Source organism: Rosa chinensis, chromosome 2, assembly GCF_002994745.2.
Source record: "Rosa chinensis cultivar Old Blush chromosome 2, RchiOBHm-V2, whole genome shotgun sequence".
NCBI classification, from domain to species: domain Eukaryota; kingdom Viridiplantae; phylum Streptophyta; class Magnoliopsida; order Rosales; family Rosaceae; genus Rosa; species Rosa chinensis.
In genome coordinates this window covers 26,025,874-26,048,733 of record NC_037089.1, presented here as the reverse complement: position 1 = coordinate 26,048,733, position 22,860 = coordinate 26,025,874, and the positions used below count along the sequence as shown (strand labels likewise).

Genomic DNA, 22,860 nt, shown 5'->3' with positions numbered 1-22,860 from the left:
ATATCTCAAACTCAGAAAGAGATAAATATGTGAGACTACTTGGAATGGAAAGTAGACTCAGAGAGCTTTCTATCCATGTAAAGCGAGCTACCTATCTCCAACTGAGATGAAAACCAAAACTGGTCAAAATTGCCGATATGTCATGAAGACTTCTTCTGACCCTCAGTCACCAACAGAGAAATATCTGAAGCTCCAGAGGTGCAAAGAGGGTGAGACAAAATGGTTATAAAACTAGACTCATGAAGCTACCTTTCGTTAAAATTTCACTTGAAAATAAATTATGAGTCAAAAATCGTTGGCCTCCAAACTAACTGATCTGTTCTGCAGTTTCTGCTATGCCCTGTTTCTGACCTCTGTCACTTGGAACACAATATCTGAAGCTAGGAAGGTTAAAATCAAAAACTGTTTCTTCTATGTATAGAGGACATGTGAAGATACATCTCTGAAAAATTTTAGCTCCAAATAGCTTGATATGTAGAGGGTATAGCTTCTCAAAGTCACTCTACAGTAGCTGTCTCTGTTCTGAACTCTATGCATTGACCATTAAATAACTAGAGCTCCAGTGACTGAAAGTGGTTCAAATTTTGGCACAAGACAGTAGACATATAGAAAAATATTTCCAAAAAATGTCAGCTCAAAATAGCATGTAGAATGGAATCTATAGTTACCCAAATTCAACTGAATTTCAGGACAGAAACTACTCACTACCAAATTAATTCACCTTCACATTTCCAACTCCGGACACCTCCCATCCTCCCAAAAATGCTCAAAAGCTTTATTCACAACAAAAATAAACTAAGAAAGAAATAAATACTACCGATGATGTGCTAGAGTTGCCTCCCTAGCGAGCGCTTTGTTTAAGGACTTCATTGCCGGTCCAAATAGAACATGATCTTGTCAAGGTGGATACTTCTCAAGCACGAGCACCCTATTGTTTGGGGCTAAGGGACTCCTTGATATATCATAGAAGCAAGACCAAGTGCTACAAAAGAATACTCCAATTAGTGGCCAAAAGTGTAGCTTCTTAATTTTCCTCTTCTTCTCAATTTTTCTTCTAGGATCCAATATCCTTGCCTTCTCCTTCTCAAGTGGATTAGAAATGATACTCATAGGAACAATAGGTGGTAGAAGCTCTTGTGAGTGATGGGAAAGGTTAAGTGTAAGTTTTCCTTTCCAATCCATCACCTCATTGTAGAAACATTGACCACTTAATGATGGATTGGGAGGTAAAAGTACCTTGATCCCAATCCTCTCATTAAGAATGTAAGTGCTCAATGTCCTACTCTCCACCTTGGGAAGCTCATGGTGGATCTTCTCGGATGTAGGAGGAGAGAAAGTCCTTAACTCTTCAATTTCTTCATCATCACAAAGTATTGAAGGACTCTCTTCCTCCATGGGAATATCAACCTCAATGAATAAGGGATTATGATATATGGCTTGAAGCTCCGCATCTTCCTCGATGAACAAGGGATTATAGTGTATAACTTTAAATTCTGCATCCTCCTCACTAGAAAATACTTCTTCTTCTTCGGAATCATCTTCAAATATCTCCCCTCCATTAGGAAGCTTAGATTTCCAATATTGCACCCATTCCTCCGAAGTGTAGTCTCGCACCCCACTTGCATTGAAACTTTCATAACCAAGCTCACTTTCTTGTTCATGAACATCACCATCTCGATCTTGAATAGGCAACTCTTGTTCATAATGCTCATAATATACTTCTTCTCTTGAATTAGGTTCCATTTGGTCAAAGAAAGATTCATGCTCATAAATGGTGAAGGGTGGCTCTTGTGAAAGACTAGCCTTAAGTTGCTCGTTGGAATGTATAAGCATCTCTTGAGAAGCTTGCAATCGAGCTTGGGAGGCTTGCAATAGAGATTGAGAGGCTTGCAATTGAGCTAGTAGTGCTTCAACGAATTCCTTCCTAGGCTCATAAGCTTGATAACCTCCACCATATAAACTTTCTTGCTCATATCCCCACGGGTCTTCCCATCCATAGTTCCATTGATTCATAGCACAATATGATAAGAATTAAGCACCTATGAGTTTCCAAAAATAAGATTAGTAACCAAAAAATTAGAAAATATAAATTAGAGAGTAAGCAAATAAAATAAACAACAAATTTTTTTTTTTTTAATAAGGAAACAAAAATATGCTAATGTGACCTAAACAACCGATTCACCAAGGGACTAAGGCTATTAAACCCTAATCCCTGGCAACGGCGCCATTGACTTGACTCATATGCTCTCGCAAGCGTACAAATCGTTGTCAAGTAAGGGAAATATTGAGCCCAAAGATTATCGTACCATGGGAATTGGTGGCTAACCCACAATCCTTGGGTAGTCGGAACTAAAGTCACTAAGCAAACAAAATAAAAATAAAGTGAATAAAAAAGAATAATCTAAGGCACCAACCTCTAGCAATGCTCGGTTTTGGTTCTCACCAAAGCCTAATCACAACTAAGAGCCTAGTGATGATTATCTACAATGAGTCGAAATTCAATATTTTGAGGGATGATTTTAGATTAACAAAATGTAATGAAATGTAAAGCAATTAATAAAAATGCAAAGAAATTAATAAAAGTGTAACCAAATAAATGGGAATGTCGGGTGCTAGGGAGGTTCCTTTACCAAATCTCATGTGTCGGAAGCTAATCTAATGTAGATGCATATTTCCTATTTTGGCGGTAGTCGTATCCAAGGCGGTTCAAGGCTCAAGGACCGAAATTCCCTTTCATGGTATTCCTACTCCGGTTCAAGGGCCGTAGGGACTCACTTGGCATAAATTAGAGCCGGTTCAAGGGTCACTAATTCACATCAAGAGGCGTAGAGATCGAGGAATTAGACTACTAAGCAACCCCCCCGCGTAATCACGCAACGGGTGTATATCACCATGCCTATAACCCCTCGAATACGAAATTGAAGGTTTCTAGCTTAGGAATTAGAGGGAGTCAGGCCTCTAACTCCGTTCTAGACATGCTCAATTAAAATACACACCCTAGAGTTGATTAGGCTCCTAGACATGCATTTTAACCCAACAAAAATAGATATAAGCATCCATCAAATGAAAATTACATCATTACATTAAATTAAACATCTTTTACACAAAATTTGGGTTAGGGACACAACCCTAAACCCCAACAAGGAAATTACTCACAACCCATAATCATAGACATCAAAATTACAATATTCAAATAGAAAAGAGTAGAGAAGTGTAGGAGAAAACAAGAAAAATCATAAATAGCTAAAAAGCTAGCATGACTAGTCTTGAATTACAACTCCCACAAAATACCCAAATATTGAATCTTGTAGAGGTTGAGCCCTTGATGAATCTTTAAAGTTTTGGGTGAGTAAATCCTTCAAATCTCAAAATAAAATGGAAAGAAAAGAGGAAAAAAAATGGAAGACAAGGATGGAGAGAGAGCAGCCCAAAGGGCTGCCTCTGTTTGGTGTGGTGCGGCTACTGTAGGTATCGCCCTCCCCCTTCAACTCAAGAGAGAAACATATATATATTTGGCCCCTTGTGTCCGTGAGAGAGAGATAGGGTTTCATGGTTAATTAAGTGAAGGCCATGTGTCAAGTGGCTAATGGATTAAAGGGGGGAGGGCTGCACGTGCAATGTATAATCTGAGAGAAAGAGAATGAAAAGCTAGGTGCACACGTGCTGCACCATTCCTTGATTAATCAAGTTAATTTGATTAATTAACCTAATTAATAAACATGCATTCCTTTTTAATAAAATCTTTTCTTTTCACTCTTTTCCATGCACTTCCGCACATATTATCGGACGCAATTGAATCTCGCACTCTTGATGCTTTGACTACGGTTGACCGCATCGGCTATTTTGTCTTTTTATCGGAAACTCCAAATTGCTCCATTTTTGCACAACTTCTTCCGAAATTCACAACTCCGCTTATTTACTATAAAATAAATAAAAATGGATTAATTACATAATAATTTACTTGAGGATTAACTTAATTCTAGTGTTTTAGATACAATTACATGCATAGAAATGCGTGTAATCAGCTGCATTCGGCTCGGCTACAGTATGAAGCTCTACATACTGTACGTATACTGTACTGACCGTATATACATCCGTATATAGAGCATATACGAGATCCAAAAAAAATTTGTAAGGGGTAAGGTTCGAACTCCAGACCTCCTACACCAAGGTTTTGCTCCCAACCTCCGAAGCAGGAGCTGCTCTCATTAATATATGTACATGTGTTATATTTATTATGTCATAAGCGACATAAATAAATAAAAGGGAAAGCAAGGTTCGAACCCTTAACCTGTTGTACGAAAGCATTGCACCCAACCACTGGAGCACAAGCTGTGCTTATTATAGTATGTACAAATGTTATACTTATTATGTCCAAAACGAACATAATAAAAAAATAAACGAGAGGCGAGATTCGAACCTCGGACCTCTAGTACAAGGACTTCTCTCTCAACCACTAGAGCACCAGCTGCTCTCGTTGTTAACCATACCATTCCTTTTATTTATACTCAACTGTTTCGGCAATCCGGCCCAAATTATCCAAAGCTGTTGCAGAAATCCGGCCCATGAATTTCGCCAAAACTATTTCAAAAATTAGGCCCATCGGGCCTCCACCCACAGCTACAGTGAAGACCTTGATCCGGGGCAAGCCCAAGTACGGCCCACCTGCCACCGCTTATTCCTTCCGTGATTTACGGGAATCAGATCTACTTTCGGCTAAAGCTGTCTACCACAGCACCTCGAGATTCTCTCGGTCCCCTTACACGCTCTCCACGCGCCAATAGCTTTTTCGTGTTTTCGGGCGACTTTAATCCAACGCGTAGAATGAATCACAGAGATCGTCCATCCAACGGTGGAGATCTGCTCACCTCGTTCTATAAATAGGTGCATTCTGAGGAAGCGACTGTTCACTCCAAAGGAAAAGAAAATTCTTCCGAGTTCCAGCCCTTTCTCTCTCAACCCTTTAGCCTTTCTTTCGAAACTCAAATCCTTTCTTCATCAATTTCAATCCTTCTCCTCCCGATCTTTTCTTCCATCTGGTAGATTCAATCCTTTCCTTTATCTGAGAAATTCAGATCTCCAATACACTTCATCAACTTCAATCCATTTAACAACAATTTCCCTTAAACACTCAACAACTTCGCTCTTCGATTTTCACTTTCTCTTAACTCATCACTATGGAACCACGAACTCTGCAACTAATGGAGCTTCAAACCCAGCAACAAATGGAACTACAAGCCCAGCAACCAACCGAGGAGGGAGGAAGCACCCAAGCAGCCGGGAGTAGTGCCAACACGCCTATCAGGCCGACCAATAACCGGTGGTCTCCCACACTAGCTCAACTAAGAATCCTTTAGGGGCTCTACTATGACAAGGGTCACAAGTACCCAACTCCAGAGCAGATTCAAGAGATCTGTCTTCATCTGAAACCGTATGGGCAGATCGAGGACAAGAACGTCTTCTTTTGGTTTCAGAACCTCAAGGCTCGTGAGAGGCAGAAGTTGAAGGAATTTCGGAACGTTCGGGTTGGTGGATCTCTCGATCTCAATTTTGGATCCACAAGTTCAACTAATGATGGTAGGTCCATTGATCTCAACTTTGGTGCTACTGGTTCTACTGGTGATGATGGATCAATCGATCTAACCCTTGGGTCATGCGTCGGCTATGGTGTTGACCCATATTCCTCCTCACCCTTCAACGCTAATATCAGTACTACCTCTTTTGGCCCAACAGGAGGACAATCTTCCATGGAACAACGAGGAGGAGATCATGATGCGCTCAAAGCAAGCGCATAATTTAACCCTGAAAATATCGTTAGTAGTATAAGTAAGTAGGGATCGTTCTATTCCGGGGATTGAGGGTACACCTGTCATTGTGAAACAAATAAAGAAAAGTATTATTTACAAAAATAAAATAAAGAATAAATATATACAAGTGAACAAAAATAAGGGGGGGGGGGGGGTTTAGGATTCTTAAAATTAAAATTAAAATAAATAAAATAAAGAAAACGTAAAAACATATATACAAGGGTGGAACGCAAGGAACAAAGATCAAAATCAATTCCATGTAATCAAAATCGATTCAAACCCTATAATTGTTCTTCCAAGTCATGAGAGAGGAGTTGATCATGTGAAACATTCGAAAGCAAATGATTTCCCATATTTTACTTTTCAATGCTAATTAACCTAAGCGAAAGCACCTAGATTAATCCTATCAAACATGCAATCAAGCCCTAGAAAGCTAGTCAATCATGACATGTTCAACGCATTAGACATAGAGAAAGGCTATCAACTCAAGTGTACAACTTAGTTATGGAAAAGTCCACCTAATTGCAATCCTCTTCAATTAAATTCGATTCTTGTCCAGAACCTTTACTACTTTTGATTCAAGTTACACAAAACGAAAAGTCGATTTCATGTTCTTAAACCTAGCACCAATTACATGCAAATCCTATAAGTGTCGACCCAAATAAGATAAACATATAAAAGTTTTCTGTAAAGCAAATTTAATCGAACAAACTCACATAAGCAACTTAGAATCACAATTATAGAATTCGAAAACTTTATTTAAACATAGAAATTGGGCTTAAACTTTGCCCTAAACGTTAGGTTAACAAGAAACAAGTTCATACGAAATCAAACAAGAAAACCAAAAAGGTTACAAGGAAAAGGAACGAATTACACCGTGAGTGGAGATGGAGATGGAGAGCTAGATGGTTGGATCTTGAATCTTGAAAGCAAGCCTTCAAGGTGGATGATGGAGGATATGATCTTCACGGCTCCTTCTTCTTCTTCCTCTCCTTGCTTGAAAACGCAGAACTTTGCAACTAGAGAATGTGTGGGAAAATGGAAAGGAAATGGAGAGACAAAGAAGATGGAATGGGTGAAGGAATTGGTTTTAGAGTGAGAGGAGAAGGTGTTTATATAGGGAAGAGAAAGAAGAGTGAAATTGGAAAAGATGGAGTAAATTAGTGTGAGTAATGATGGAGAAAACATGATGATTACACCCTAAAACATGGAATGTTTTTGGGTGATGATGATGATGGATTTCCTACTCATTTACTTCAATTTTATCTCCACCGAAAGTTTAGATTCTGCCCAAGACTTCTTCATAACAAATATTCCCCAATGAATGTAGATTACTGTGGTAAAATTTCAGAATGTATTGCCATATGGTTGGGCCGGAAATACTGCTGGACCTCTTACAGGTCCAGTTTTCCAGTTTTGCTTATGTAGAAAATTGGGCTGATTGTTTGAATGCCTTCCACTCATAGTTTGCTCTGGCACTCTTCATAAGAAATGATCCTTGGGCTTTCTAGAATGAATCTGGAAAGTTTCAACTCATTTGAAGTTCGGATGGTTAGTCTGCCACTCCTCATTTCTTGTCTAGCTCGCTTTCTCATTGGCTCAATTTCTCCAAGACACGCTTTCTCAGGCCAAAATGCTCATTTTAGGGCCAAACAGCTCATTTCATCATCATCTACTCCAATGTACCTAAAAAATAGAAATTGAGTTAAAAATCGATTCGTTAAGGAATTAACTAGGCAAAATGTGAGGAATTAACTATTAAAATATCACATTAAAATGCTCCTATCAGATCACCAGGAGGTCGAAACTCTTCCCCTGTTCCCCGTGCACGGTGAGAACGTCCTTGGTAACCCGAACACTACATCCGAGGAAGGTAGCGCATATGGTTACTATTCTGGTGGCTCGGGCGGTTATAACAGTGGCTCTCACATTTCTCTTGAGCTCAGTCTCAACCCTTCCGGAGCTGCTGATTTGGCTTAGAATAGTGTAGTTTCCTTTCTTCTTCTTTTTTCGTAAACTAAATCAATAAGATTGAATGCATGTCGTCCTTTCTTTAAACAACCAATAACGACACCAAGGGTCGAACCTTGGCCACTCCTTGCTCTTCCAAAACCTTCGTCCAATATGCTGCACACCTCATTCATAATAATGCATCACAAAACAATCAATTCAAAACCCAACAATCAATTCAGTCACACAGTGGTCTAGCTAGCATCATTTGAGTCAAACCAAACACTAACAATTCCGTCGCTAGAATTAGGAATTAATAAAACTAAACGCTTCCTGAGTTAACTAGGAAAACTCACATCCTTAGAGTTACTCGTACTAATCTTATAAAATCTCAACCATTCCCTCTAATACATGCTCCATCAAACTTACCACAATTCAAACCCTATGATTTCACGATTCAAACTCCGAATCAAACTCCATCGCCAAACTTTAAGTGTCCCGCCTACTTAAACTTAAAACACAAAACAACCTCAAATATATAGTCGTTCGTCTCAATCACTCAAACACGAGATCAAACTCCATTCTTGCACCTTAAACCCTGCTTAACAACTTACAAACACATGGAAGAATTAACCACAATAATTCCTTCCCTAGCCGCAACACTACTCACAACTCCACATGAGTCAAGAATCTATTCAAAAACATCTGTATGTCCAACCTAAGAAGGCAAAAAAATTACTATCGACTAATACTCGTGTCCACATTAGATACGTGCATAGGTCCACACCATGCCTTCAACCAACACTTCAACAACCAAAAGAACCTCATTTCCATAAAACAATCTCCCTGACACAATAGAGTTAAATCCGAAGGCTTCCATTCCTTAAAGATTATAACTCGCGGCAACTGGACTTATTCTAATACGAACCTACAAGACAACTCTACTGTTCTAAGTACTACTCCTTCGAATATCCATCACCTAAGAAGTATAGTATGCTTGGCTAATACACATATAACACTTAAAACACAGTATAAGTCAAATACAAGTCCATATTAACCAAGTCAATACTACAGGGAAGGTATTCACGTTCCTAAAATGACCTAGCGGCCTAAACAACTCCCAACACTCACGCATACCCAATGACTTAGCCAATACCGAAGAGCACATGATGGGGATCCGCTGCAGACGGGCCATCACTCGGAATGTATTGACACATCACCGAATATGCACCTTACGCTCTGATACCAAACTGTCACGCCCCGAATTTTGAATAATAAATTCAAATCCGAAACATGAATAAACAACTACAACACACGCCACTCAAATTTCAAATCTCGAAAACCTCAGTTTAATTAATACAACTCACTTGTACAAAGTAAATTTGTAAAGCTCAAATTGAGCATCACTCACCTCACAATTTACAAGGCTGTAAAACTAAAAACAAATACTCTAATCCGCACGATCTCCGCCATGATCCTCCTGACTTGCAGGACTACCCGCTACACAAATTGAATAGTGTACCGGGATTGCAACAACACCGAACCCAGTAAGCCATGACAGCCCGTATGAGTAAACAAGAAGGAAATGTTGATTTATTAAATTATGATTCTTACAATTCCAGTAAAAATTCAACAGTATTACGTCTGCAAAGAGACGTTAAACCACTCATAGAAAACCACAAGAAATACATTTCCACAATCCTCAAATCACAATACACCACACTGGTCGAACAGACACCCAACCCACATAGCACCACTTTGGTCCAACTTGACCCTACATTAGAGTTTCTAACTACATCGTTACCTATCACCTCAGCCAAGGTTTAAGTAAACGATATACTTCTCGGTTAATATTTAACCGGCGGTCTTCGGACTTTCCCCCTGTCCTCAGAGCACTACATCTCGGTTATTATTTAACCGGCGTTCTTCGGACTCTCCCTGTCCTCAGAGCACTACATCTCGGTTATTATTTAACCGGCTTTCTTCGGACTCTCCCTGTCCTCAGAGCATTACATCTCGGTTATTATTTAACCGGCGTTCTTCGGACACTCCATGTCCTCAGAGCATTACATCTCGGTTATTATTTAACCGGCGTTCTTCGGACACTCCCTGTCCTCAGAGCACTACATCTCTGTTATTATTTAACCGGCGTTCTTCGGACTCTCCCTGTCCTCAGAGCACTACATTTCTACCCTCTAATCAACTCAGAAGGTCAACATGATTATCACACACTTTTATCGGTTAACATTATCATAAATAATCATGGCAATTTCAAGACAATATCATATCATAACCAAGTTATCGTAATTCCACACACCTCAATGTCACACCATTCCATATATATATCTACGTAAATATATATATACGTAATCATCCGCTCATGGATAATCACTAATACCAACTATAAATCACACAAGAAAATCAGGAAATTCATTTTGTATAATTAAAACATTTTACTTACCTATGAACCGTAGTTGATCAAGTCCATATGATTTATAAATAAATATTTATTCCATAAATATTTTCACACAATTACGACAAAATAAAGTAATTAAATGTACTCGGTTTGAAATAAGAACCACGTGAGGTTTACTCACCTCTAATCCCGCTGCGTCTTCAATTTCACAATACACACCAAAACCGCTCACCAAGGAAGACCGTCAATCACCTAATCAAACATGATCATAACTTAGCCCACAACTCATAAACAAAATTAAACGACGATCCAACGGTCAGATCGAAATTATATGATGATCCAACGGTCGGATCCACACGGATCGCCCTTAGGATCATCCTCCAAAATTATCACGAAGATCCAACGGTTGGATCTTCCTGAATCTTCCTTATAAACATCCCCACAAAGTTTCATGAAAATCCGACGGTCGGATTCTTACGAATCGCACTCCGAATCACTATTTAGCAATTATACGAAGATCCAACGGTCGGATCCTGACCCATGACCACACATGGTCACTGGGACAGTCACACGATCAACATATCAAAACTACAAGTCCATCGGACGGTCCGATCTTCACATATCATTAATCGAATAATCGAAATTAATCGAAACCGTAAAATTCAAAATTAAATCATACGATATCCAAAAATTATGAATAATATATGCAAACGATCGTATAGAAACGTAGAATCTAAAAATGTAAAGAAAACACATTTTTGACCCCCGAAGGTGGCCGGAAAAGGGCCGCCGGAGTTTGGACAGAGCCGCCGCCGACCACCGCCAATGGTGTCGGGGCCAGGCTGTTCCTCTTCATCTCATCAAGCCCAACAATTTTTTTAACTAGCATGAAGTCTGAAAATGAACGGAAGTGGTCGAAAATTACCTAGAACAGTTTGAATGTGGCCGGAAATTTTCCAGAAACCGGCGAGCCACGATTTCGACGTAAAAACTTCAATTTCAGGCCTCGATTCCTTCTGGAGAGTTGTTAAGAACATCAAGGCGAACCCACTGGTTCAAAAATAAATCAAAACGATGCACTACAACTCGAGATATCACGATCGAAAGGTTTTGGTGTTCGATTGAAAACCGGCCGAGCTCCGACGAACGTGAAACCGGTAACTCCAGGTGCGATCCTTCTATTATGATGATCAGCAGGTTGAGGCGAGTTCATGGAGCTAAGGATCGGAAGTTTTGGTGGCCGGAGCTAGGAGAAAGCAGACGTTGACTAAAATCGAACTCAAATCGAAACAAGCTTGCCGCCGCCGCTAGAGGCCGCACCGCCATGCAAGGTTGCCACAGACGGCTTCGGAGGAGTGAGGCGAAGCTGATGGACGTGGTTGCTCTTCCAGAGGTGGCCGGAATTGGAAGATAGAAGCCGGCGAATAATTGCCCAATTTACCGACGGCTCGGGCGCGTGAGGAAGAGAGAGAAACGATCGGTTTCCGAAAATGGAAAAATGAATGATATTTTCGGAAATTGCAAAAAATGGCAGCTTTTATATTAAACTGGAAACTTTTTAAAAAAATCATAATTAATTCATACGAACTCCGATTTTTGCGTTCGGCACATGCACGCGATCGTATCGACGAGTTCTACAACTTTCTTGAAGGAAGTTTTCCCAAATTCGGTACGTATAAAAAGTCAACTTCTTTGACCTCCCCTACAACGTTCAGTTTCCGAATAAATTGTTCGAACCAATTTCACAACTCCTCAAAGCTTCGTACTTTCTCCCATGACCACGAAATCATTACTAAAATTTCGTCAGAAAATAATTTGAATTTACGGGGTACTACAAAATGATTCTTTCCAGTTGGTTTATCTTCAACTTTCCAATTGTATTAATTCTTGCTTTTTGCCACTACTGGAGCAGCTACCCTTCCTTTGGGATCTTCATTTTATTCTGGTAAATGGTGTAATTTCAATAGGTCGTGAGTTTTATGGTGATGATACATATGTCGTTACGCCATTTAGACATCTGAAATTTGAATAGGTCGCGAGTTTTATAGCTAAATAGAGAGACTTCTCTGCGATTGATGGACAAAGGAGAGCTCTCAAGTCTACTTTGATGGGTCCATTTGTTGTTCAAGTCTTTGAGCTTGTCTTTCACGCATTTGCACCACTCTCTCCAAAAATGAAGTTTAGCTACTGTGAGCCTTCTCTTGGATTGACGATTCCATCCTTTAATAATTTGATCCACACATTTCCTTGTCAATCTTCTCATGGATTGATTAATCCATCCATTAACATTTTGGTCCCCATATTTCCTTGTCAATCATATTTGTCAATCATATTTGTCTATGTGCTAGTCAAGTCTTTGGACGCGCGTGCTGTGAGTTTGCATATGTGCTTGAAAATTAAGCAGAGACCTATAACCTTTCTGAATTAGTAGCGTGTGTATATATATTGAACTATCTCCAGCTAGTTCCTCTTGTAACTCTTCTCAGTGAACAATTCCACACACTTTCCATATCCATTATTCAAACAATGGAGCGAGTTACTTGGTTCTTCCTGATATTTTTGATCTATTGTGAGGCGGCTAGCTGCTTAACTATGGCAGCACAAACCAACCTTAACATCACCACAGACCGGTCTGCTCTTCTTGCTCTCAAAGCTCGTATCACCAGTGACCCTCAAAACATGATCTTCACCAACTGGTCAACCACTACTCCTATTTGTAACTGGGTTGGGGTCACTTGTGGTGCACGCCATCATCGAGTCGCAGACTTGAACCTTTCTTACTTTAGTCTCACAGGCACCATTCCTCCGGATCTAGGCAACTTATCTTTTCTTGTTGTTCTGGATATCAAAAATAATAGTTTTCATGGTATCTTGCCTCAAGAACTAGCTTGCCTGCGTCGGTTGAAGTATATAAGCTTGAGAAACAACAAGTTCATGGGAGTCATTCCGTCATGGTTTGGATCCTTATTCAAACTTCAAGTATTCAGTTTGTTTGGTAATCAATTTTCAGGTTCCATACCAGCTACAATCTTCAACTTATCTGATCTGCAAACAATTAATCTGAGTTATAACCAACTCTCAGGTATGAACTAAAACTATCTGTCACCAAATTATTTGGAACCCTAATCTATTAACACCTTAATTAGCTAGCATGTTAAGGTATAATATACGCTTATTTTTTAAGTAATAATTATTGCACAGCAAGAGCAATTGGAGACCTAACAATGTTATAGGAGATATACCTTTATGGTAACAATTTTGTAGGTAGGTCACATATCGGTTTTGTAGGATTAGCTAAAGAGAAAATAATTTTTAGTCTATATGAAAACAGCTTGACTGGAAGTCTTCTGGACAATATATGTCAACATCTTTAGAACAATCAAAAGTTGGATTTTTCTTACAACTAGCTTGACGGTCCACTATTTGGATGGCAATGTAAACCACTCTTTTTTATTATATAGCATACCCATTAATCACTTAACCCAGATAAAAACGATTGATATTAGCTCGAACTATTTGACAGGTATTCGTAAAGTCAGTTGCATATTTTTAATAATCATCTCATTTTGTTCTTATATCATGATTTGTTCCCAAGTGACCAATGTGTGGTAATGATTAGAAGTCGTCTAATTGATTAAAATTTATCAATTTTGTTGATTAAAATTTATAAAGCAACGTTACTAATTTCCTAATTGAATTTTATAACTATTTATTTTCTCTTCTCCCCCTTTTTTTTTCTCTCAATTTTATCTCTCTCCTCACTTTCCATGTTCAGAAAAAGAAAAGCAAGAAATAAAAATAAAATAAAAATAAAAATTTTCTCACGTGGTTTTTCTAGTATATGGAATAATGACACGGTGTTGATATAACTGTTGCAGGTCCTATACCATATGAGATTGGTTATCTTCCAAATTTAAAGATATTGTCGCTCTTTCAAAATAATCTAAATGGCCATATCCCATCCTCAATCTTCAATATCTCCACAATAACAATATTATCTCTCAGCTTCAATCAGCTTTCAGGTAGCCTCCCAGCAGACATAGGCCTTGCGCTTCCAAAACTAGAAGAGTTTTATGCAGCAAGGAATCACCTCAGTGGAGTAATCCCCAAATCCATCTCTAATGCTTCTGAGCTTCGGATTCTAAGCCTTGAAGGTAGCTCTTTTTCTGGATATATTCCAAGCACTCTGTGCCTCTTGACAAAACTTGAATACCTCCTATTGTACGTGAATAATTTGACCATTGATACCTCTACTCCGGAAGTTAATATTTTTTCTTGTCTACCAAATCTTAGAAATTTGAAGTTTTTAGCCTTCGAAAGCAATCCATTAAATGCGAAGCTTTCGATTTCCTTCTGGAATTTCTCTGCATCACTTCAAAAACTTTATTTAGCAAATTGCAGCTTGAGAGGTAACATCCCCAATGATATTGGGAATTTGAGTAGCTTGATACTTTTAAGCCTCGCAGACAATCAATTTAGCGGGCCAATTCCAAGTTCAATGGGAAGACTACATAATCTTCAAGTTTTGGCTATGAGTAATAACACATTGCAAGGACACATTCCAGATGAGCTTTGTCAACTAGGAAACTTATTTGAATTGTCCTTGGGTGGGAATCAACTCTCTGGTTCTGTACCTTCCTGCTTGGGTAATCTAACAGCATCTCTTAGAAATCTACACTTAGATTCCAATTTGTTGAATTCCACAATACCTTCTACCTTGTGGGGACTTACAGATATCTTGGAACTAGACTTGTCATCCAATTCTCTAATTGGACCTCTATCAGGTGCTGTTGGTAATTTGAAAGCTGCTGCATACATAAATGTATCATACAACCAATTATCTGGTAGTATACCAAGCAGCATTGGGAGTTTATTGAAATTAACCAATCTCTCGTTGGCACATAATAATCTAGAAGGCCCTATTCCTAGTTCCTTTGCCACCTGCTTAAGCTTAGAACTTTTGGATTTATCTCAGAACAGTCTCTCTGGTGTGATTCCAAAGTCTCTTGAAGCACTCTCATATCTCAAGTACTTAAATTTGTCTTTCAACAGACTCCAAGGAGAAATTCCAACTAGCGGTCCATTCAAAAACTTCTCTACTGAATCATTTGTTTCAAACCATGGACTCTGTGGTGGATCCCAATTTCAAGTTCCACCATGCAAAAGAAAAACTAGCATATCTATCTTGAAGTATGTTATTCCAGGGATCTTGTCAACAATGCTTCTTGCGACCTCCATAATTTGGATGTTGATGTTACGCAGAAAAAAGAATGCAACAGCTGCAGCACATACTATCTTGACACCTCAAGTTTTCTGGAGAAGAGTTTCATACCTAGAGCTCCTACATGCGACAGATGGATTCAATGAAAGCAACTTACTTGGTACTGGGGGTTTTGGCTCAATATATAAAGGAACATTGTCAGATGGGATAGACATTGCGATAAAGGTTTTCAATTTGGAGTTAGAAGGGGCATTTACGAGTTTTGAGGTTGAATGTGAAGTGCTAAGTAATGTTCGTCACCGAAATCTTGTCAAAGTTATCAGTTGTTGCAGTCAAATTAATTTCAAAGGTCTTGTATTGAATTACATGCCTAATGGGAGCCTTGAGAAGTGGTTGTATTCTCAGAATTCTTCTTTGAACATAATGCAGAGGTTGGATATAATGATAGATGTTGCATCGGCATTAGAGTACCTTCATCATGGTTATGAAGTACCTATTGTGCATTGTGATTTGAAGCCAAGCAACATCCTACTAGATGATGATATGGTTGCACATGTTGCTGATTTTGGTATTGCGAGACTCTTGGGTGGAGGAGATTCTATGACTCAAACCATGACTTTAGCCACAATTGGGTATATTGCTCCAGGTGTTGTACTCTGTTAGTACTTAAACTTTGAATTATGTATGTTGTCCTCAATTATAAAAGTTTTTGTATTAAATCAATTTTATATATGTAGAGTATGGAATGGAAGGAATAGTGACCAGAAGAGGGGATGTGTACAGTTTTGGTATTGTAGTGATGGAAACATTCACAAGAAGGAAGCCAACCGACGAGATCTTCATTGGGGACATGAGATTTAATCAATGGGTTGCAAGTTTTCTAGATGCGGATGCGATAGCTGAAGTTGTGGATGCTACTTTACTTGGAACCGAGGAGGATCATGAGTTCGTGAGCAAGAGGGAGTGCTTATCATCCATTATGAGATTAGCTGTTGCTTGTTCAGCAGAATCACCGGAAGAGAGGATAAACATGCAAGAGGCTGTAGCCATGCTTAAAACAATCAAGATCAAGTTTTCAAAGCACGCTGCAGCAGGAGGTGTGGTGTTGAACTGTCGTCCTGTTTGGTAACCGTTTAATGTGTCGATATATCTTGGCGTCTCATTTGATTCTGTACCTTATTATGTAATTGTATGATAGTGTGGTTCTGACTCATGTTTGGTTGGTAATTTACTCCATTCAAAAATAACTTCCATCTAGCTCCTTGCAGTTTTGTAGTTTTTGTGTTTTTCTACTTTGAGGCTAGCTGCTTAAATAAACAAAAGCACTACTATTTTCTCAAATTTTTTTAAGTTCTCAAAGTACTCATCATGGTCCAGTATAAAACTAATCTTGAATCCTTTGAAGTTTCCTGGTGGAGGAATGCATGCACCTAAGTTGAATGAGATGAAAACGTATGAATGTATTTACAAAACTGAGTTCACTTCAAGAGAAGATGCACCTCCTTTTCTCATCTCTTCAAATCATGTCTATAAGAGATTGTTCAAAATTGGAGTCAGTTCTGGAAGCGGGATTGCGTTAAATTTAAAATTGCTTGGTATTCTATATTGCAGAAGACTGATTGCAAATCGAATGAAGTGTGTTCTAGAAAGCCTCACATCTCAGAGAGCATGATAATTGGCTTCAGTGCGTGAAGAAGTAGTCTCATTTCGTTGTCTGAGACCTACATGTCTCTTAAAAACCTAACATTGATTCGTTTCTCTAAGCTCCATTACTTGCCAATTCCAAAACTTGTGAATATCACTTGCTAGACCAAGGGTGCGTTCCAGAAAGAGCTTCTAATGTTGCTTTGTTTACTGTCTGTGCTTCTAAATTTAATTCCAGTAGTAAATTTAAAAGTGCTTATACTCTTGTACCTTTGAATTGTTTCTAGGTGCTTGCTTAGTGTCACGAGCCGCACTTAGGAGTAGTGCTACCGTGACACTTTGTAAGGGAGATGCCGAGAGGGGCGAACCTTGAGGCGAGGGGATGCCGAGAGGGGCGAACCTTGAGGCGAGGGGATGCCGAGAGGGGCGAGCCTTGGGACAAGGAGAAGCCAAGAGGGTCGAGCCTTGGAAGCCCAAGGGCGAGCTTGAAGCTAAAGTGAGGACGAGTGGCATTGTCTTAATTAAGTGGAAGTTATGGTTCGAGGTACTTCGGCTTGGAATTTGGAAAAACTCAAAACATGAGAAATGTCTGAGACGTCGAAAAGAGTTCAACGCACTTGACGGCATGTCATTTGGATTTTCTGTGAATTAGTTATGGACAATTAGTCTCCTCGGCTATTTTGATGTTTCCTCCTACCAAGTTCATGTAAGCAAGATATGCTCTATATGGGGAGGCATGGTGTCAAGCTCTCCACCACCCCCGGTGCCGGCCTTCATGGGGCACTAAGTGAGCTTCTTCTGGGCACCCGTGGGGGCCTAGGAGACCGGGCTTATGTCGTCAGAAAGGGGCGGCATATGTTTCCACGAGTCAGGAAGTCTCGTGGACAGTATTGGCCGACAGGCTGATATTACGGGTCGACGTCGGGGTCAAGGTTCGTATGAGGGCGATCCTTATGCCATCGGCGTTAGACAAACATGTGGGCTTACAGAAGATATGTCGGGACCTCGTGGTGCTCATTGGCCACGGAGCAAGCGACGTGGGCATGTGTTAGGGTCGACCTTGGCCAAAGCAAAGTGATGCCAGCAAGCACGGGAAGGGTGACCCCGTGCTAGACTCAAGGAAGCTTAAGAGGGGCATCGAAGATGAGTTGCTCACTCAAGCGGCATGCCAACAAGCAAGACGGTATGCCCTCTTGAGGATTGGTCTACGGGCTAGAGTATGCCTTGGAGCCATGACAGTCATCAAGAAGAGAACATGATAGCCTTGTTAGATGGGACAGGCCACAAGGCCTCGATGGCTTGTCAAGCTGGTACTCAAGGGTTGAGTAGACCGGCAAGTTTACCCATGAGCCGAGTAGGCTGTCTAGGTGATGCCCATGAGGAGAAGTATGAGGGAATGTGTTGCCAAAGAGCCAAGTGGGTTGTACAAGAGATGCTCACGAGGCAAGATACGACGGCAAGTGGTGTCCATGAGCCGAGTGAGTTGCACAAGTGGTGCTCATAAGGTGTAGGATGAAAACATGTGTTGCCTATGAGTTCATAGAGTTGTGCCGGTGATGCACAAGACGAAGTAAGCGGGCACGTGCTGTCAAGTAGGGTGCGTGAACGATGCACACAAGGTCAAAGTACGCGGGAATGGGTTGCCCTTGAGCTGAAGACTGAGTGGGTCGGATAAGTGATGCCTACGAGGTGAAACATGCAAGACATGTGTTGTCTTGGAGCTGAGTGGGTGGTACGAGAGATGCCCACGAAGTGACGAAGGTGTGCAGGCTACTAAGGAAGGACTCATGGAAGAAGTGTGGATGCCAACTTGGTCTCGGTACACAGTCATGCTACTTGCTATTGACGTGGGGGATGCACGCGGGCCAGTAATGGGCTGGCTCAAGCCGGGATGACATGAAAGCCTATCGGTTGGGCGAGTGTCTTGGAAGACAACCATGACACAAGGAAGCGATCGGTTAGTCACAAGATGTGAGACTCATGCGTGAGTAGCTTTCGTTGGTAAACCCCAACAAGTAAGGGGATGATGTCGAAAGGGACAAGTTGACAATAAGAGAATCACACAGAAAGAAAAAGAAAAATGGAGTTTCAAGGAAGTAAGGAAGATAGGCTGGCCTCGGTTCAGTGGAACCTTAGCGCCTCACGGGCTAATTCCGCTGCGTATAAAGTCGGCCTGTGACACTTAGCTTCTATATTCTTTGTCCTTGTTTTATAAGATAATCCAACTTCTAAAATTCGAATCACTTTTCTATTGTTGTTGGACTAGACTGCTCAGTTGTCTTTTCCTTTTGTGTACTTTTGATATAATTAGCTATTTTCTCTCTTTACCAGTATTTCCCACTCCCCTGTTTCGTCATAAGTTAAAATTTTTCTTTGTTATTTAATTTCTTTGATTCCACATACTTCATATTTAGTCATTCAGATTTTGATAGGTTTTTCTGGTGTTGATTTTAAGTGTGGTTTTTACTAGTACCGTAGTTATTTCTCAATTGCTATCCAAGTTTGAATCTTTCAATAGTTGGTCATATATAACAGCCGGTGAAACCTTCATATTGCAAATGACTCTGAACAGTAGGCATATTGATGATGCTATCTGGTATTTTCTCTGGTCTTCCATTTCATCCAACCCTATTATGTAATCCATGTCTGAAATTGATGTTCCACTTCTGGCATGTTAATCTGGCTTTTTTCATCTTCTTTGCAGAACTGGTTTATCTTGTCTATTATTGCTTCATGATACCCTACATGTAAGACTTGACCAAGATAGGGTTTTGCCTCTTTCCTGTGTCTTCTGCCTCTTTGCTGATTGAGATTGAGATGGTGGGGAACTACCGAGTTTCAGGAGGCCAAAGAAGGCTAAAGCTGGAGCGGAGAAATAATACATTGATATGGGAAAGCTTCTGAAAATGAAGCTAGAAGAAGTTTCATCAGGTAGGACTATGGAGGTATTGGTGGATTCAGTTTCTTAGTTTAGCAGGGTTGTCCACCTTTTCCTATACTGAGTTGTACGATGAAGGGGTGAACAAAATAGCCAGGAGATTGCCTGTGAGGTGGAAGCAACTGTTGCTGCCTACCACATTTTCCTTAATGTTTATCTGCATGGTTCCAAGTGAGAAATGCTACCTTAATAACGTGTGTATTTAATTATATTCTGGTCACCTTTTCATTTTTGATCCTTTGACATATATTATACCTTCATTTGAGTAGGTGCATTGAGGAGGAGGACCTCATGAGGTTCATGGTTGAGGAAGAGGTGGAAGTTGCATTTTTGCTGAAGAGCTCTAAAAGATTAGCTGGTAAGCCAGTAAACCCTTTATTTATGTATCAGTACCTCTCAGTTCCTTATAAATAGCATGCACTGATCTGTAGTTATGGAGTTCTACTTCTCAATCATGCATAAATATACACCATGAAATCATGCATCTCATCCGTTATAAAACCATATATAGCAGTTGAGTCTGCTTCTGCTTACATTCTTACTCGTCATGAATAACTGAAGGCCACTAGCACCCAGAAAATTATTTTGAATAGTGTGCTGCAAGAGTAAGGAGCATATATTCCTTAATTAATCATGTATCAGTTCAGTTTGTACCACAAAATGAGTTGTTGGGGTTACTTTTTTGACGTCTTTGACAAAAAAGAGGTGAAACATTTTCTACCTTCTGATTTTGAAGGTGAAGGTCTACAACGCTCGCAGAAGGATTAATTCATACTTTAAATGACACCAAAAAAAGTTGTAAAGCAATTGGATAAATTGTGATTAGCATCCTGATTGTTATTCGCATTGTATTGTGGCTTCTTTTGGTGGAAATCGCAACCACAAAAGTACAAGTCTTCCTCTCTTAGGAGCTCATATTGGAAATCACAACCAACTGATGAGAATTTTGGAAAAGCTAAACATTACATGCTCTGTGCAGCCCCCACAGAGTTAATCTCAATTGAACTAAATCCGATGCTGGATGATCAGTTCAATCATAGGTATGCATTGCAAGCTAGCCTAGGATTTATGAGGTGTTACTGTGTTGTACTCCAATCATTGTACCATTATATGTCGTTGTTGTGTTACCTCAGCAATCTAATCATGTAATGCAGCTAGCATATTCTTTATCATGATGTTTCACATATGAATTAAGCTTGTTTAGGAAGCACAAGAATGTTTAGCTAGTGTAAGCTCCTCATCTGATAATCTCAGTGATAGCTTTCAATGGAAAACCAAAATTGCAACTTTCTCGATGGTGGTTGATTCCAATTTCTTCTGTAATGTAGGACAAAGGGCAGTAGATACCAGAAACCATTGATGAGAGGGAATCATGATAAAACAATGAAATTATTGGCTCTGTGAATATTATGCATGAAATTCTTGCGTATGCTAAATCTTGTTGTTTTGTTCTGAGTGCTTGTTGCCAGGTTTTAGAATGTAACACGTTGTCAACATTTATCACAAGTCCTCTTTCTTGTGTCTTTCAGCATTCATGCAATGCACCATCTTCTTTGTCCTCGTGTTTAGCTAGTTTAAGCTCCTGGTCTGATGTTATACCACCTTATTCCATCTAGTGGGTACAATTTTCAAGGGCAGGCTAGGGTGGTACTAGATCAGCAAATTGTGTCCCTCATCATCTATCACCGCAAGGCGTAACTCTGGTTAAAAATGCTGGTCCAGTAGTCTCTGGTTTGCTTGGGTCTCTAATGGCACAAGGTGTGATCTCATTGAAAAACCAAAGCAAAGGAGGACATGAGGGTGCTAGTTCACTGAATTATGTACCTCTTGTACCACAGCCTGTTCAAAATGCTGTTGCTGATGTTCCAGTAGTAGTTCCTGGTTTAATTGATTCTCTCCTGGCACAAGGAGTCATGAAGAACCGTATGTCCAAAACCCGCAAGCAGAAGCCCTTTCGTAACTTTTATGCAACTACAAGCATGTAGCTCGTTACTGATGCAAAGGCTGAGGCTGAGACATTACTTTCTGGTGCAGTTTTGCCTGCTGCTGACACCAGTGGCGTGGCGGAAAAGAAAGGGAAGACTAGTGATGAAGAAATGGTTCTTTTTTTTTTTTTTGAGGAAAGGAGATAATATCATTCAATTATCCATGGCCAGAAGGTACGTACATTGAATGTTATCTTACACCAAAATCATACATGGTATAAGCTATCAGGTAAAGGACAGGTGACCCTCACTGTTAACACATGCGCTCACTTATTGAGTCTACATACAGGAGATCAAATCATCACTACAAAACCTCTCTTTTGAAAAGTAAACCTAGTCGCCTAGATACCTCAATTGGTGTACAACTAGAGAGAACTAAGAAGCAAGTAGTAAAAGACTCAAAAGTCAAGTACTAGGCAAAAAGACCCGGGAACCAAAAGTTTCCCATGCCCTTGTCTCGAGAATCCTCCGTCGTAACTACTCAAGAGGATTTGCTAGAGGCACGAAAGTGAGTAGTTCGCTAACAAAAGTATAGAGTAAAACAAACCTAGGATTCCCAAAGCAAGGAAATAAACTAACTAAAGGAAACTAAATAAGAGGCAGGGCCTACAGACCCCAACCCAACTTCAGCCCATGATAGGCCCACAACCACTACCAAAGCCCAGAGAAAGCAAATCCAGAAGATGGCCGTCCCCAACCCTTCCCAGCCCTAGACCAGCCTCGTCGCTCCTCCACTGATGTCGGACAAAAAGACGTCGTCATCGCCTGACCACCAGCGAGAAACACCACCAATCATCATCCCACACCAGGCCGCACCCTGAACTTTGTGCCATAACCAAGCCGGCAACCCGATCACAATCGATAACCAGTCGAGCCAACATCAGATCCAATCGGTCGAA

General features: G+C 40.1%; 2 protein-coding genes and 1 long non-coding RNA gene across 5 annotated transcripts; 2 read left to right on the top strand and 1 right to left on the bottom strand.

The window, feature by feature from the left end:
* Positions 1 to 251: 251 nt before the first annotated feature.
* Positions 252 to 10,415, bottom strand: LOC112185794. Of its 2 annotated transcripts, none has more exons than XM_040513873.1 (2): positions 10,355 to 10,383; positions 252 to 2,039 (listed from the first exon to the last, which is right to left on the bottom strand). In XM_040513873.1, the coding sequence occupies exon 2, from the start codon at positions 2,011 to 2,013 to the stop codon at positions 898 to 900; it is 1,116 nt and encodes a 371-aa protein (XP_040369807.1). In that variant the 5' UTR covers positions 2,014 to 2,039; positions 10,355 to 10,383; the 3' UTR covers positions 252 to 897. The 2 variants fall into 2 exon arrangements, 1 of the variants encoding a protein (XP_040369807.1); XR_002930469.2 differs by lacking the exon at positions 252 to 2,039 and adding an exon at positions 7,501 to 7,934 and having other exon boundaries at positions 10,355 to 10,415.
* Positions 10,416 to 12,630: 2,215 nt separating this feature from the next.
* LOC112185737 (probable LRR receptor-like serine/threonine-protein kinase At3g47570) lies at positions 12,631 to 17,112 on the top strand. 2 transcript variants are annotated; one of them, XM_024324048.2, is made up of 4 exons: positions 12,631 to 13,255; positions 14,052 to 16,040; positions 16,132 to 16,491; positions 17,006 to 17,112. In XM_024324048.2, the coding sequence occupies exons 1-4, from the start codon at positions 12,700 to 12,702 to the stop codon at positions 17,011 to 17,013; spliced, it is 2,913 nt and encodes a 970-aa protein (XP_024179816.1). In that variant the 5' UTR covers positions 12,631 to 12,699; the 3' UTR covers positions 17,014 to 17,112. The 2 variants fall into 2 exon arrangements, with proteins under 2 accessions (XP_024179816.1, XP_024179815.2); XM_024324047.2 differs by lacking the exon at positions 17,006 to 17,112 and having other exon boundaries at positions 12,632 to 13,255; positions 16,132 to 16,668.
* Positions 17,113 to 19,794: 2,682 nt separating this feature from the next.
* LOC121048866 lies at positions 19,795 to 21,145 on the top strand. The gene is made up of 3 exons (XR_002930424.2): positions 19,795 to 20,147; positions 20,246 to 20,334; positions 20,713 to 21,145. It is a non-coding gene; the product is annotated as an uncharacterized LOC121048866 (long non-coding RNA).
* The last annotated feature ends 1,715 nt before the right edge of the window (positions 21,146 to 22,860 follow it).